This window comes from Sarcophilus harrisii, chromosome 1 (assembly GCF_902635505.1).
Source record: "Sarcophilus harrisii chromosome 1, mSarHar1.11, whole genome shotgun sequence".
NCBI lineage: Eukaryota > Metazoa > Chordata > Mammalia > Dasyuromorphia > Dasyuridae > Sarcophilus > Sarcophilus harrisii.
Genome location: NC_045426.1, coordinates 93,598,448 through 93,612,173, shown reverse-complemented (window position 1 = coordinate 93,612,173; position 13,726 = coordinate 93,598,448). Strand labels below are relative to the sequence as shown.

The following is a 13,726-nucleotide window of genomic DNA, read 5'->3' as shown; positions in this document are numbered from 1 at the left end:
CCTAGGCTCTCTTCCATTTCTGGGGTCTCAGGCTCCAGCTTCACTCACTTCCCTTTCCCAGCTACTGCGCTTACTTGGGATTTCTTCCATTTCCAGGCTTCTGCTTCTTCTATAGGTATCTTCTCTTTCCCGGGTCTCAGGCTCCTCCTCACTCACTTCCCTTTCCCAGCTACTGCGCTTACTTGGGATTACTTCCATTTCTAGACTCCCACTTTTCCTCCAGGATGCTGCCCTTCCCGTACTTCTGCGCATCTCCCAGGTGTCTTCCATTCCCTCTCCTTCTGGCTCCCCTAGGCTCTCTTCCATTTCTGGGGTCTCAGGCTCAGCTTCACTCACTTCCCTTTCCCAGCTACTGCGCTTACTTGGGATGTCCTCCATTTCCAGGCTTCTGCTTCTTCTATAGGTATCTTCTCTTTCCCGGGTCTCAGGCTCCTCCTCACTCACTTCCCTTTCCCAGCTACTGCGCTTACTTGGGATTTCTTCCATTTCCAGGCTTCTGCTTCTTCTATAGGTATCTTCTCTTTCCCGGGTCTCAGGCTCCTCCTCACTCACTTCCCTTTCCCAGCTACTGCGCTTACTTGGGATTTCTTCCATTTCCAGGCTTCTGCTTCTTCTATAGGTGTCTTCTCTTTCCCGGGTCTCAGGCTCCTCCTCACTCACTTCCCTTTCCCAGCTACTGCGCTTACTTGGGATTACTTCCATTTCTAGACTCCCACTTTTCCTCCAGGATGCTGCCCTTCCCGTACTTCTGCGCATCTCCCAGGTGTCTTCCATTCCCTCTCCTTCTGGCTCCCCTAGGCTCTCTTCCATTTCTGGGGTCTCAGGCTCAGCTTCACTCACTTCCCTTTCCCAGCTACTGCGCTTACTTGGGATTTCCTCCATTTCCAGGCTTCTGCTTCTTCTATAGGTATCTTCTCTTTCCCGGGTCTCAGGCTCCTCCTCACTCACTTCCCTTTCCCAGCTACTGCGCTTACTTGGGATTTCTTCCATTTCCAGGCTTCTGCTTCTTCTATAGGTGTCTTCTCTTTCCCGGGTCTCAGGCTCCTCCTCACTCACTTCCCTTTCCCAGCTACTGCGCTTACTTGGGATTACTTCCATTTCTAGACTCCCACTTTTCCTCCAGGATGCTGCCCTTCCCGTACTTCTGCGCATCTCCCAGGTGTCTTCCATTCCCTCTCCTTCTGGCTCCCCTAGGCTCTCTTCCATTTCTGGGGTCTCAGGCTCAGCTTCACTCACTTCCCTTTCCCAGCTACTGCGCTTACTTGGGATGTCCTCCATTTCCAGGCTTCTGCTTCTTCTATAGGTATCTTCTCTTTCCTGGGTCTCAGGCTCCTCCTCACTCACTTCCCTTTCCCAGCTACTGCGCTTACTTGGGATGTCCTCCATTTCTAGGCTTCTGCTTCTTCTATAGGTGTCTTCTCTTTCCCGGGTCTCAGGCTCCTCCTCACTCACTTCCCTTTCCCAGCTACTGCGCTTACTTGGGATTTCTTCCATTTCCAGGCTTCTGCTTCTTCTATAGGTGTCTTCTCTTTCCCGGGTCTCAGGCTCCTCCTCACTCACTTCCCTTTCCCAGCTACTGCGCTTACTTGGGATTACTTCCATTTCTAGACTCCCACTTTTCCTCCAGGATGCTGCCCTTCCCGTACTTCTGCGCATCTCCCAGGTGTCTTCCATTCCCTCTCCTTCTGGCTCCTCTAGGCTCTCTTCCATTTCTGGGGTCTCAGGCTCAGCTTCACTCACTTCCCTTTCCCAGCTACTGCGCTTACTTGGGATGTCCTCCATTTCCAGGCTTCTGCTTCTTCTATAGGTATCTTCTCTTTCCCGGGTCTCAGGCTCCTCCTCACTCACTTCCCTTTCCCAGCTACTGCGCTTACTTGGGATGTCCTCCATTTCCAGGCTTCTGCTTCTTCTATAGGTGTCTTCTCTTTCCCGGGTCTCAGGCTCCTCCTCACTCACTTCCCTTTCCCAGCTACTGCGCTTACTTGGGATTACTTCCATTTCTAGACTCCCACTTTTCCTCCAGGATGCTGCCCTTCCCGTACTTCTGCGCATCTCCCAGGTGTCTTCCATTCCCTCTCCTTCTGGCTCCCCTAGGCTCTCTTCCATTTCTGGGGTCTCAGGCTCAGCTTCACTCACTTCCTTTCCAGCTACTGCTACTTGGGATGTCCTCCATTTCCAGGCTTCTGCTTCTTCTATAGGATCTTCTTCTTTCCTGGTCTCAGGCTCCTCCTCACTCACTTCCCTTTCCCAGCTACTGCGCTTACTTGGGATGTCCTCCATTTCAGGCTTCTGCTTCTTCTATAGGTGTCTTCTCTTTCCGGGTCTCAGGCTCCTCCTCACTCCTTCCATTTCTCACTACTGCGCTTACTTGGGATTTCTTCCATTTCAGACTTCTGCTTCTTCTATAGGTTTCTTCTCGTTTCCAGGTCTCAGGTCTCCATCTCACTCTCTTCCTTTCCAGCTATGTCCTACTTGGAGATTCTTCCATTTCAAACTCCACTTTTCCTCCAGGATGCTTCCCTTTCCCTACTCTGCACTTCCTTGGTGTCTTCCATTCCCTCTACCTTCTGGCTCCTCTAGGTCTTCTCTTTCCTGTGTCTCAGAGTCCTCTTCACTCTCTTCCCTTTCCAGCTACTCCGTTTACTTGGATGTCTCCATTCTAGCTTCTGCTTCTTCTAATCTTCTTTCCTGGGTCTCAGGCTCCTCCTCACTCACTTCCCTTTCCCAGCTACTGCGCTTACTTGGGATGTCCTCCATTTCTAGGCTTCTGCTTCTTCTATAGGTGTCTTCTCTTTCCCGGGTCTCAGGCTCCTCCTCACTCACTTCCCTTTCCCAGCTACTGCGCTTACTTGGGATTACTTCCATTTCTAGCCTCCCACTTTTCCTCAGGATGCTGCCCTTCCCTACTTCTGCGCATCTCCCAGGTGTCTTCCATTCCCTCTCCTTCTGGCTCCCTAGGCTCTCTTCCATTTCTGGGTCTCAGGCTCAGCTTCACTCACTTCCCTTTCCCAGCTACTGCGCTTACTTGGGATGTCCTCCATTTCCAGGCTTCTGCTTCTTCTATAAGTGTCTTTTCTTTCCTGGGTCTCAGGCTCTTCCTCACTCACTTCCCTTTCCCAGCTACTGCGCTTACTTGGGATTTCTTCCATTTCCAGGCTTCTGCTTCTTCTATAGGTGTCTTCTCTTTCCCGGGCCTCAGGCTCCTCTTCACTCTGTTCCATTTCTCTGCTACTGCGCTTCCTTGGGATTTCTTCAATTTCCAGGCTTCTGCTTCTTCTGTAGGTGACTTTTCGTTCCCAAGTCTCAGGTTCCAATTCACTGTCTTCCATTTCCCGGCTAATGTGCCTATTTGGAATATCTTCCATTTCCAAACTTTTGCTTTTCCTCCAGGAGGCTTCCCTTTCCCTACTACTGCGCTTCCTTGGCATGTCTTCCATTTCTAGGCTTCTGCTTTTCCTATAGGTGTCTTCTCTTTCCCGGCTTTCAGGTTCTTCTTCACTCTCTTCCATTTCCCGGCTACTCCGTTTACTTGGGATGTCTTCCATCTGAAGACTCTTGCTTTTCCTCCAGGAGCCTTCTCTTCCTGTACTTCTTCGCTTCTCCCAGATGGCTTCCATTTCCTCTCTTTCTGGTTCCTCTAACCTGCCTTCTATTTCTGCACTGTCTTCCATTTCCCGGCTAGTGCCTAGTCTTGGAATATCTTCCATTTCCAGACTTCTGCTTTTCCTATAGGTGTCTTCTCTCTCTCTGGTCTCAGGCTCCTCCTCACTCTCTTCCATTTCCCAGCTACTGCGCTTACTTGGGATGTCTTCCATCTCCAGACTCTTGGTTTTCCTCCAGGATGCTGTCCTTCCTGTACTTCTGCGTTTCTCCCAGATGTCTTCCATTTCCTCTCTTTCTGGCTCCTCTCTGCTTTCTTCCATTTCTGGGGTCTCAATCTCCTCTGTACTCTCCTCCACTGTTCGGCTACTGCGCTTACTTGGAATGTCTTCCATTTCCAGGCTTCTGCTTTTCCTATAGGTGTCTTCTCTTTCCCGGCTCTCAGGCTCTGCTTCACTCTCTTCCCTTTCCCAACTACTGCGCTTACTTGGGATTACTTCCATTTCTAGGCTTCTGCTTTTCCTCCAGGATGCTGTCCTTCCTGTACTTCTGCGCTTCTCCCCTATGTCTTCTGTTTCCTCTCCTTCTGGCTCTTCTAGGCTCTCTTCTCGTTCTGGGGTCTCATGCTCCTCTGGGCTCTCTTCCATTTCCTGGCTTCTTCGCACCATTGGAATATCTTCCATTTCCAGACTTCTGCTTTTCCTATAGGTGTCTTCTCTTTCCCTCGTCTCAGGCTCCTCTTCACTCTGTTCCATTTCCCGGCTACTGCGCTTCCTTGGGATGTCTTCCATTTCCATGCTCCTGCTTTTCCTCCAGGAGCCTTCCCTTCTTGTACTTCTGCGTGTCTCCCCCATGTCTTCCATTTCCTCTCTTTCTGGCTCCTCTAGGCTCTCTTCTATTTCTGTGCTCTCAGGCTCCACTTCACTCTCTTCCATTTCCCGGCTGCTACGCTTACTGGGGATGTCTTCCATTTCTAGACTTCTACTTTTTCGATAAGTGTCTTCTCTTTCTTGACTCTCAGGCTCCTCTTCTTCCATCTCTTCCCTTTCCCAGCTACTTCGCTTCCTTGGAATAGCTTCCATTTCCAGGCTTCTGCTTTTTCTGTAGCTGTCCTCTCTTTCCCACATCTCAGGCTCCTCTGCACTTTCTTCAATAGCTCTGCTACTCCGTTTCCGTGGTATTTCTTCTATGTCCAGGCTTCTGCTTTTCCTATAGGTGTCTTCTCTTTCCCGGATCTCAGGCTCTTCTTCACTTTCTTCCATTTGCCAGCTACTGCGCTTACTTGGGAATTCTCCTATTTCCAGGCTCCTACTTTTCCTCCAGGAGGCTTCCCTTCCTGTACTCCTTCGCTTCTCTCCTATAGATTCCATTTTGTCTCTTTCTGGCTCTCCTAGGCTTTCTTCAATTTCTTCGCTCTCAGGCTCCACTTCACTCTTTCCCATTTCCCAGCTACTGCGCTTACTTGGGATTTCTTCCATTTCTAGACTTTTGCTTTTCCTCCATGAGGCTTCTCTTCCTATACTTCTGGGCTTCTCCCAGCTGTCTTCCATTTCCTCTTTTTCTGGCTCCTCTAGGCTCTCTTCCATTTCTGGGCCCTCAAGGTCCTCTGGGCTCTCTTCCTTTTCTCGACTACTGCGCTTCCTTGGAATATCTTCTATTTCCAGGCTTCTGCTTTTCCTATAGGTGTCTTCTCTTTCCCGGGTCTCAGGCTCCCCTTCACTCTCTTCAATTTCTCTGCTACTGTGCTTCTGTGGGATTTCTTCCATTTCCAGACTTCTGCTTCTTCTATAGGTGTCTTCTCTTTCCCGGGTCTCAGGCTCCTCCTCACTCACTTCCCTTTCCCAGCTACTTCGCTTACTTGGGATTTCTTCCATTTCCAGGCTTCTGCTTCTTCTATAGGTGTCTTCTCTTTCCCGGGTCTCAGGCTCTTCTTCACTCTCTTCAATTTCCCGGCTACTGCGCTTTCTTGGGATGTCTTCCATTTCAAAACTTTTGCTTTTCCTCCAGGATGCTTCCCTTCCTGTACTTCTGCGCTTCTCCCATGTGTCTTCCATTTCCTCTCTTTCTGGTTCCTCTAGGCTCTCTTCCATTTCTGGGCTTTCATGCTCTTCTTGGCTCTCTTCCACTTCTAGGCCCTCCCACGTACTACGTTTACTCGGGATGTGTTCCACTTCTAAGCTTTTGCTTATCCTCCAGGAGGGTTTCCTTTCTTGACTCCCTCGCTTCTCTTCAATGTCAGGTTTCTCTAGTTCACTCTCTTCTACTTCCAGGCTCTCACTTTCCTCTGGGCTCTCTTCTACTTCTTGGCTACTGCGCTTCCTTGGAATCTCTTCCATTTCTAGGCTTCTGCTTTTCCTATAGGTGTCTTCTCTTTCACGCATCTCAGGCTCCTCCCCTTCACTTTCTTCCATTTCCCGGCTACTGTGCTTACTTGGGATGTCTTCCATTTGTAGACTCTTGCTTTTCCTCCAGGAACCTTCCCTTCCTGTACTTCTGCGCTCTTCCATTGTGTCTTCAATTTCCTCTCTATCTGGCTCCTCTAGGCTCTCTTCCATTTCTGGGCTCTCATGCTCTTCTGCACTTTCTTCTATTTCCCGGCTACTGCGCTTCCTTGGAATTTCTTCCATTTCCAGGCTTCTGCTTCTTCTATAGGTGTCTTCTCTTTCCCGGCTCTCTGGTTCCTCTAGTTCACTCTCCTCCAGTTCCAGTCTCTCATGGTCCTCTGGACTCTCTTCCATTTCCCGGCTACTGCGTTTCCTTGGGATGTCTTCCATTTCCAGGCTTCTGCTTTTCCTCCAGGAGGCTTCCCTTCCTGTACTTCTGCGTGTCTCCCCCATGTCTTCCATTTCCTCTCTTTCTGGCTCTTCCTGACTCTCTTCCATTTCCTCGCTTCCTGGCTCCTCTATACTCTCTTCCATTTCCTGTATACTATGCTTTCTTGGGATGTCTTCCAATTCCAAGCTTTTGCTTTTCCTCCAGGTGTCTTTCCTTTCCTGACTACTGCGCTTCCTTGGAATGTCTTCCATTTCCTCTCCTTCTGGCTCTTCTTGACTCTCTTCCATTTCCTGGCTCTCTGGTTCTTCTCTTGTAACTTCCATTTCTGGAGATTCCTGCCTCTGTGGCTCCTCTTTAGTCTCTTCCATTTCCTGGCTCTCAGGTTCCTGTGGGCTCTCTTCTATTTCCCAGCTACTGCGTTTACTTGGGATATCTTCTATTTCCAGACTTTTGCTTTTCCTCCAGGAGGCTTCTCTTCCTGTACTTCCTGTACTTCTTCGCTTCTCCCATCTGTCTTCCATTTCTTCTCTTTCTGGCTCCTCTAGGCTCTCTTCCATCTCTGGGCTCTCTTCCATTTCTCGGCTACTGCGCTTACTTGGAATGCCTTCCATTTCTAGGCTTCTGCTTTTCCTATAGGTGTCTTCTCTTTCCCGGATCTCAGGCTCCTCTTCACTCTCTTCAATTTCCCGGCTACTGCGCTTACTTGGGATGTCTTCTATTTCTAGGCTTTTGCTTTTCCTCCAGGAGGCTTCCCTTCCTGTACTTCTGCGCTTCTCCCCTTCATCTTCCCTCTCCTCTCTTTCTGGCTCCTCTAGGCTCTCTTCCATTTCTGCGCTCTCAAGCTCCTCTGGGCTCTCTTCCATTTCTCGGCTACTGCGCTTACTTGGGATGTCTTCCATTTCCAGGCTTTTGCTTTTCCTCCAGGAGGGTTCCCTTCCTGTACTTTTGTGCTTCTCCCCTATGTCTTCCATTTCCTCCATTTCTGGCTCCTCTAGGCTCTCCTCCATTTCTGGTCCCTCAAGCTCCTCTGGGCTCTCTTCCATTTCCCGGCTACTGCGCTTCCTTGGAATGTCTTCCATTTCTAGGCTCTTGCTTTTTCTCCAAGAGGCTTCCCTTCCCGTACTTCTGCGCTTCTCCCCTGTGCCTTCCATTTCTTCTCTTTCTGGCTCCTCTAGGCTCTCTTCCATTTCCGCGCTTTCAGGCTCTGCTTCACTCACTTCCCTTTCCCAGCTACTGCGCTTCCTTGGAATGTCTTCCATTTCTATGCTTCTGCTTTTCCGATAGGTGTCTTCTCTTTCTCTTCTGTCAGGACCCTCTTCACTTTCTTCCATTTCCAGGCCTTCCGGCTCTTCTAGGCTCTCTTCCATTTCCCGGCTACTGCGTTTCCTTGGGATGTCTTCCATTTCTAGGCTTCTGCTTTTCCTATAAGTGTCTTCTCTTTCCCGGGTCTCAGGCTCCTCTTCACTCTCTTCCATTTCCCGGCTACTGCGCTTACTTGGGATGTCTTCCATTTCCATGCTTTTGCTTTTCCTCCACATGGCTTCCCTTCCTGTACTTCTTCGCTTCTCCCCTTCATCTTCCATTTCCTCTCTTTCTGGCTCCTCTGGGCTCTCTTCCATTTCTGTGCTCTCAGGCTCCACTTCACTCTCTTCCGTTTTCCAACTACTGCGCTTCCTTGGAATGTCTTTCATTTCTAAGCTCTTGCTTTTCCTATAGGCGTCTTCCATTTTCAATCCCTCAGGCTCCTCTAAACTCTCTTCTTCAGGCTCTTCTTGGCTTTCTTCAATTTCCCGACTACTGCGCTTTCTTGGAATGTCTTCCAGTTCCAGGCTTTTGCTTTTTCTCCAGGAGGCTTCCCTTGCCTGGCTTCTGCGTTTCCCCCAGGTGTCTTCTATTTCTTCTTTCTCTGGTTCCTCTTGGCTCTCTTCAATTTCCTGGCTTTTGCGCTTCTCTGGGATGTCTATTTCCTCCTCGGGTTCCTCTTGGCTCTCTTCCATTTCTTGGCTCTTGGGCTCTTCTGGGCTCTCTTCCATTTCCTGACTCTTTCGTTTTCCTGTGATGTCTTCCATTTCCTCCTTCTCAGGCTCTTCTAGGCTCTCTTCAATTTCCTGGCTCTCAGGCTCTTCCTGGGTCTCTTCTGTTTCCTGGCTCTCAGGTTCTTCCTGGGTCTCTTCTGTTTCCTGGCTTTCAGGCTCTCCCTGGGTAACTTCTATTTTCTGACGCCCAGGTTCTTCTTGACTCTCTTCAATTTCGGTGCTCTCAGGCTCCCCTTGGGTTTCTTCTGTTTCCTGGCTTTCAGGCTCCTCTTGGCTCTCTTTGGTTTTGAGGCTCTCAAGCTTACCCGGAGCAATTGACATTCTCCTGCTAGGCACCTCTTGGCTGATTCTCTTTTGTGGGATCTCAGGCTTCGCCCAGGCGACTTCCATTTTGTGACGCTCAGGCTCTTTGCTGACTTTCCTCCGACTCTCAGGCTCCTCTTGGCCGATTTCCAATTTGGGGATCTCTGACTTTCTTTGGGTGTCTTCTGTTTTTTCTCTTTCAGACTCCTCTGTGTCTTTCATTTGTGGTCTCTCAGTCATTGCCCAGGAGACTGCCATTTTCTGAATCTCAGGCTCCTCTTTTTTGTCTTTCATTTCAGGGGTCGCAGGCTTCCCGCGGGCATCGTACATTTTCTGACTCTCAGGTTCCTCTTTCACTAGTAGGCTCCCAAGCTTCGCCCATGCGTCCTCCATTTCCTGACTCTTGGGCTTCTCTCGGCTGCCTCTCGATTCCCGGCTCATGCGTTTCCCCCAGGTGTCTTCCATTTCTTGAGTCTTGCGCTTCCCCCGCATGGCTTCCATTTCTTGGCTCTTGCGTTTCCCGCGGGCGTCTTCCATTCCCCGGCTCTCAGGCTCATCTAGGCTGTCTCCCATTTCCTGGCTCTCTGGCTCCTCTTGGCTGTCTTCTATTTCCTGACTTTCAGGCTCCTCTTGGCTGTCTCCTGTTTCCTGGATTTCAGGGCCCTTGAGGCTGTCTTTCATCTGTAGACTCTCAGGCTTTGTCCAGGAGACTTCCATCTCCTGGCTTTCAGGTTCCTCTTGGCTGGCTTCTATTTCTGGGCTCTCAGATTCCCCTTGGCTCTCAGGTTCCTCCTGAGTGACTTCCATTTCCTGGCTCTCAGGCTCTTCTTGGCTATCTTCCATTTGGGGGCCCTCAAGTTCCCCCTGGGTATCTTCCATTTCCTGGCTTTCGGGCTCCTCTAGGCTGTCTTCCATTTTCTGACTCTCGGGCTCCCCCAGGGTGTCTTCCATTTCCTGGCTTTCGGGCTCCTCTTGGCTGTCTTCCATTCGGGGGCTTTCGAGTTCCCCCAGGGTGTCTTCCATTTCTTGGCTTTCAGGCTCCTCTAGGGTGTCTTCTATTTCTGAACTCTCAGGCTTCCTGTGGATGTCTGTTTCCGTACTCTCAGGCTGGCTGTCTTCTACTTCCTGGCTCTCCTGCTCCTCATGGCTGTCTTCTTTCATTATAAACTCCTGTGGCTTTTGAAATATTGTGTCGAGACACACAGGCTCTTGTGGACAATCTTCTACCAAAATGAGTTCTGCCTCTTGCAATATTCCCTGGCACTTGGGCTCTCCTTGGTTGTCTTCTGTCACTTCTGGCTTTTGGGATCCTTTGTCAGGTTTCTCCGATGCTTGTCCCTCTTCTCTATCTTGTAGTTCAACTCTACATTCTTCAAATTTTACCTTAAACCTTTGGGCGTTTTCTGAATTTATGTATCGAATCGCTAGCACTTCCGGCTTAAGAATTTCATCAGCGAAGTCCGCAGGTGTGTTCCAGACCCAGGTCCTTTTACACCACGTATTCCGCCTAAGCTCCATAAATGGTGTTAAATAGTGATTTGCACATATCTTCAAAGTTTTGTCCCTTCTCATAACGAGGCGAATTGTTCCTTTCCTAGTGTCTTTCAGCAGCCTCACGTAGCCGGTACCTCGCTCTTTCCATTCTGGAAGGCCGTTTTCGCAGGTGAATCGAAAAAGCTTTGCACGCATCTTAAAGAGTTCTTCTTCATCTTCTTCATGAATCTTCCTTTTCTGCCCAGCAAGAGAAGCCCTGCGCTCTGACTGTGAGTTCTGGCTTGAGAGACCTTCATTCCCGGTGGAGGTGCCGTGCTTCCCATGAGTTCCATTTGCAGCTTCCATGGGAGCCGCGTTGATGCTGCGGCAGTTGCTGGTCTAGATTGGTCCAGTTGCCCGGCTGCAGCGCTCAGCCTCTGTCCTGTCCCGTCAGGTCCCTGCGGCGTCTGGCGCCGGTGCCTCCTTGTTCTGCGCGTTTTCTCAGTTAAGCCCCGCCCCTTTTTTGGTCTTGATTTTTTGCTTTCTTTCAATATCCAGTCCAATAATTATTACCACCCCACCCCCACCACTATCTGTTGGTTTTGTTTTATTCTCCATGGCTATTTCTAAACTGCTGGGTTCCGTCACTATCTCTAGTGTGAGATTCTATGATTGTGTTCCATTCTTGTTTTATTTCACGTCAATATTTTTGGTAACTACATTTCTTGCTTGAATTCTTTCATAATCATTCATAAAAAAAAAACAAAAACAAAAAACTTCTAGCTGTCTTTTTGGTATTACTATTCCCCTCTATCCCCCACCAGTTTTTTTTTTTTTTAGGGGGGGCAATTTCTATTTTGAGAAGAATCATGACGACATCCTGAAGAGTTTTTCTGTAGTGTTTTGCCACTTAAGCTATTGATAATATGTCTTTTGAATGCCAGACTGCAGAAATACCACTTTTCTCATTTTGGTAGCTTGGCACATCTTTATGTACTATATATATATCCTAGAGAAGTAGAAAGAACAGTGGACTAGAATCAGAAGAAGGGGATGCAAATCTTTCACTTTATGGCTGTGTGACTTTTGGCAAATCAGTTAATTTCTTTGTATTCAATGCAAAACACCTAAATCTTGTCAGGAAAATGAATAGAAAAGTCCTACCTACACCACAGTATCAAATGAAAAATATGATAACTCAAGTACCTATTAACTAAAAATAACTGCTTATTGAGAATCTTGCAAACTTTAAAATGGGATACACATAGAAATGTATACATATGCATATGTATATATCACTATTATATAATTTATATTATGTTATTATTTTCTGTCATTGTCCTAAATGATAATTAAAACACTGTTTAGTAGAGGCAAGCCTTTTAATATAATAGAAAGATTACTGGATTTAGGCTCAAAACCTGGATTTAAATTTTTGTTGTGCTCACTACTTACTATGTACCTTGGATAAGCCATTTATACTTCTTTGGGACTTTATTTTTCTCTAAAATAGTTCTTTCTCTAAAGTAATTTCAAGACCTGAATTTAGAATTCTTTTAGAGTCCTGTGCAAGACTTTGTTTATATATATATATATATATATATATATATATACACACAAATATATGCCTATACACATATACATTCATACATATACATACACATATAGTCAACATTTAGGTGAAATTATTTAGTGTCTTTAGATTTTATATGCCTTTGTATGGAAGATAGTGGTATCTGAGTGGGATTTTTAAACACATTCAAAATAAAGCACAGAAATCAAATCAGTAAATAGAATTCCAGAGCTTCAGAGATGAAACATTACAATCACCCCACCATCTCCTGTATTCTTCACTACCCATACACATACCACTAACCACCACGCAATGAGCACTAACTATATGGAATATACTATGGAACCTATAAACTTTTGTAAATTTATTTTTTCCTATGTATCTGTGGTCTGTCCAATTAAATTTTAAAATCTCTTGAAGGTATAAATAATCAATATTACTCAGGAATTAATTATGCTTATGCAAGAGGTATCATAAGACAAGGCATATCTCTGAGTGATACAAATGAATGCAGATGAAGAGATTTCATTTGAACTTTCAGATGGAAGTTTTATGCTGGAGTTGGAACTGAAACTAGACTTTTACAGATAGAGAAAATGCTTAGAGTGAAAAGGGGAAAGACTTTACAGGTGAAGGGAAATCTGAGTGAAGGCAAGTAATAATGAACTATTTCTGGAGTTTATGAATAGGCCAGTTTGAATAATACAGAAAAATAGTGTTTGCTATTGCTGGGGAATTTTTGAATTGGTATAATGAGACTAAGTTTATGGAAGGCTTGACAAATCAGACCCTAGCTTGAGACTTGATATTGATACCTCTGGTAAACTGCTATTCCCTTGATTTAAAGTCAACAATAATTGTTTACTTCCAAAATCACTACCTTGAGATCAGCATTGATTCAGATAAGGGGAAGGGAAGTGTGATTAAAACTTTTAAGGACTTAATTTTCATATTTTATAGTCAAGCATAACTAATACATGCTAAATATTCAATATATTCTTCCCAGAATGGTATCTCTCTTATTACAGCTTGTGATCTCTTACCTTTTTAGTGTCCTAACCAACTTGATCCTGAATTTCCTTTCAGTCTATGGATAGGATCACAATCTGAGGGTTGGGAGGGATCTCAGAGTTCACATGTTGTTGTAGTTCCATCTATATCTGAACTGGTATGACTGACAGCCCTTTTTAAGGATCAACATTGTCATTTTTCTCCATAAAATTTAATTGTCCCAGAAGAGGTAATTTACATGTTAGAAGTGACCTCTACGATTTATTTTAAACCATTGTTCAGTTTTGTTTTCAAGGCAACCTGAAACACTCTTCAGATATATATATATATAGTATGTATATATATGTATATACATACATACATACATAGTGTATATATATATATATATATATATATATAAATACACACAATTTTTTCTGTTTAATTTGTACTGTTTTTTATTCCCTTCTATGTATATCATCCCATTTGCTAAATGATGCAAATATTTTGACTTTTCCTTCTGGAAAAAAAATCCTTTCACTTTCCTTTATGCCCATTAAAATGAAATGGATGATATCAAATGTTGTTTTCCCGATGAATATCATTTTTACTTTTTACTTTAGCTACAACTGTCATAATGAAGGCCTACCAATGAAATGTCACAAAGAGGCTTTTGTAGCTAAGATTGGGTGGGGCATTAGGCAACAATAAAAATAGCCAACCTACAGCTTTAGTCCATGAAATTTGACCAAAAAACCTGAATCCACAGTAGTCACAGAAAAAGAAGTTAAGTTGGTAGTTCAGATAAAAGTAGAGAGTCAAGCTGGTTTGTTAGTCTAGTGAATTGGATGAAAACTTGAGGTTTGTTATTTCCTTTGCTATTTTAATAGTTTATTGATTTTTTGAGTCAGCAGTCTATAATTCCAGTTGTAATTGTTAGGCTCTTGATTTTTTAAAAGGTATATTTAGTTGGTGT

General features: G+C 45.9%; 1 protein-coding gene across 1 annotated transcript; it reads right to left on the bottom strand.

The window, feature by feature from the left end:
* Positions 1-2,917: 2,917 nt before the first annotated feature.
* On the bottom strand, positions 2,918-10,686 carry LOC100913663 (trichohyalin-like). The gene has a single exon (XM_031961262.1). The coding sequence runs from the start codon at positions 10,551-10,553 to the stop codon at positions 2,955-2,957; it is 7,599 nt and encodes a 2,532-aa protein (XP_031817122.1). The 5' UTR covers positions 10,554-10,686; the 3' UTR covers positions 2,918-2,954.
* Positions 10,687-13,726: the final 3,040 nt, after the last annotated feature.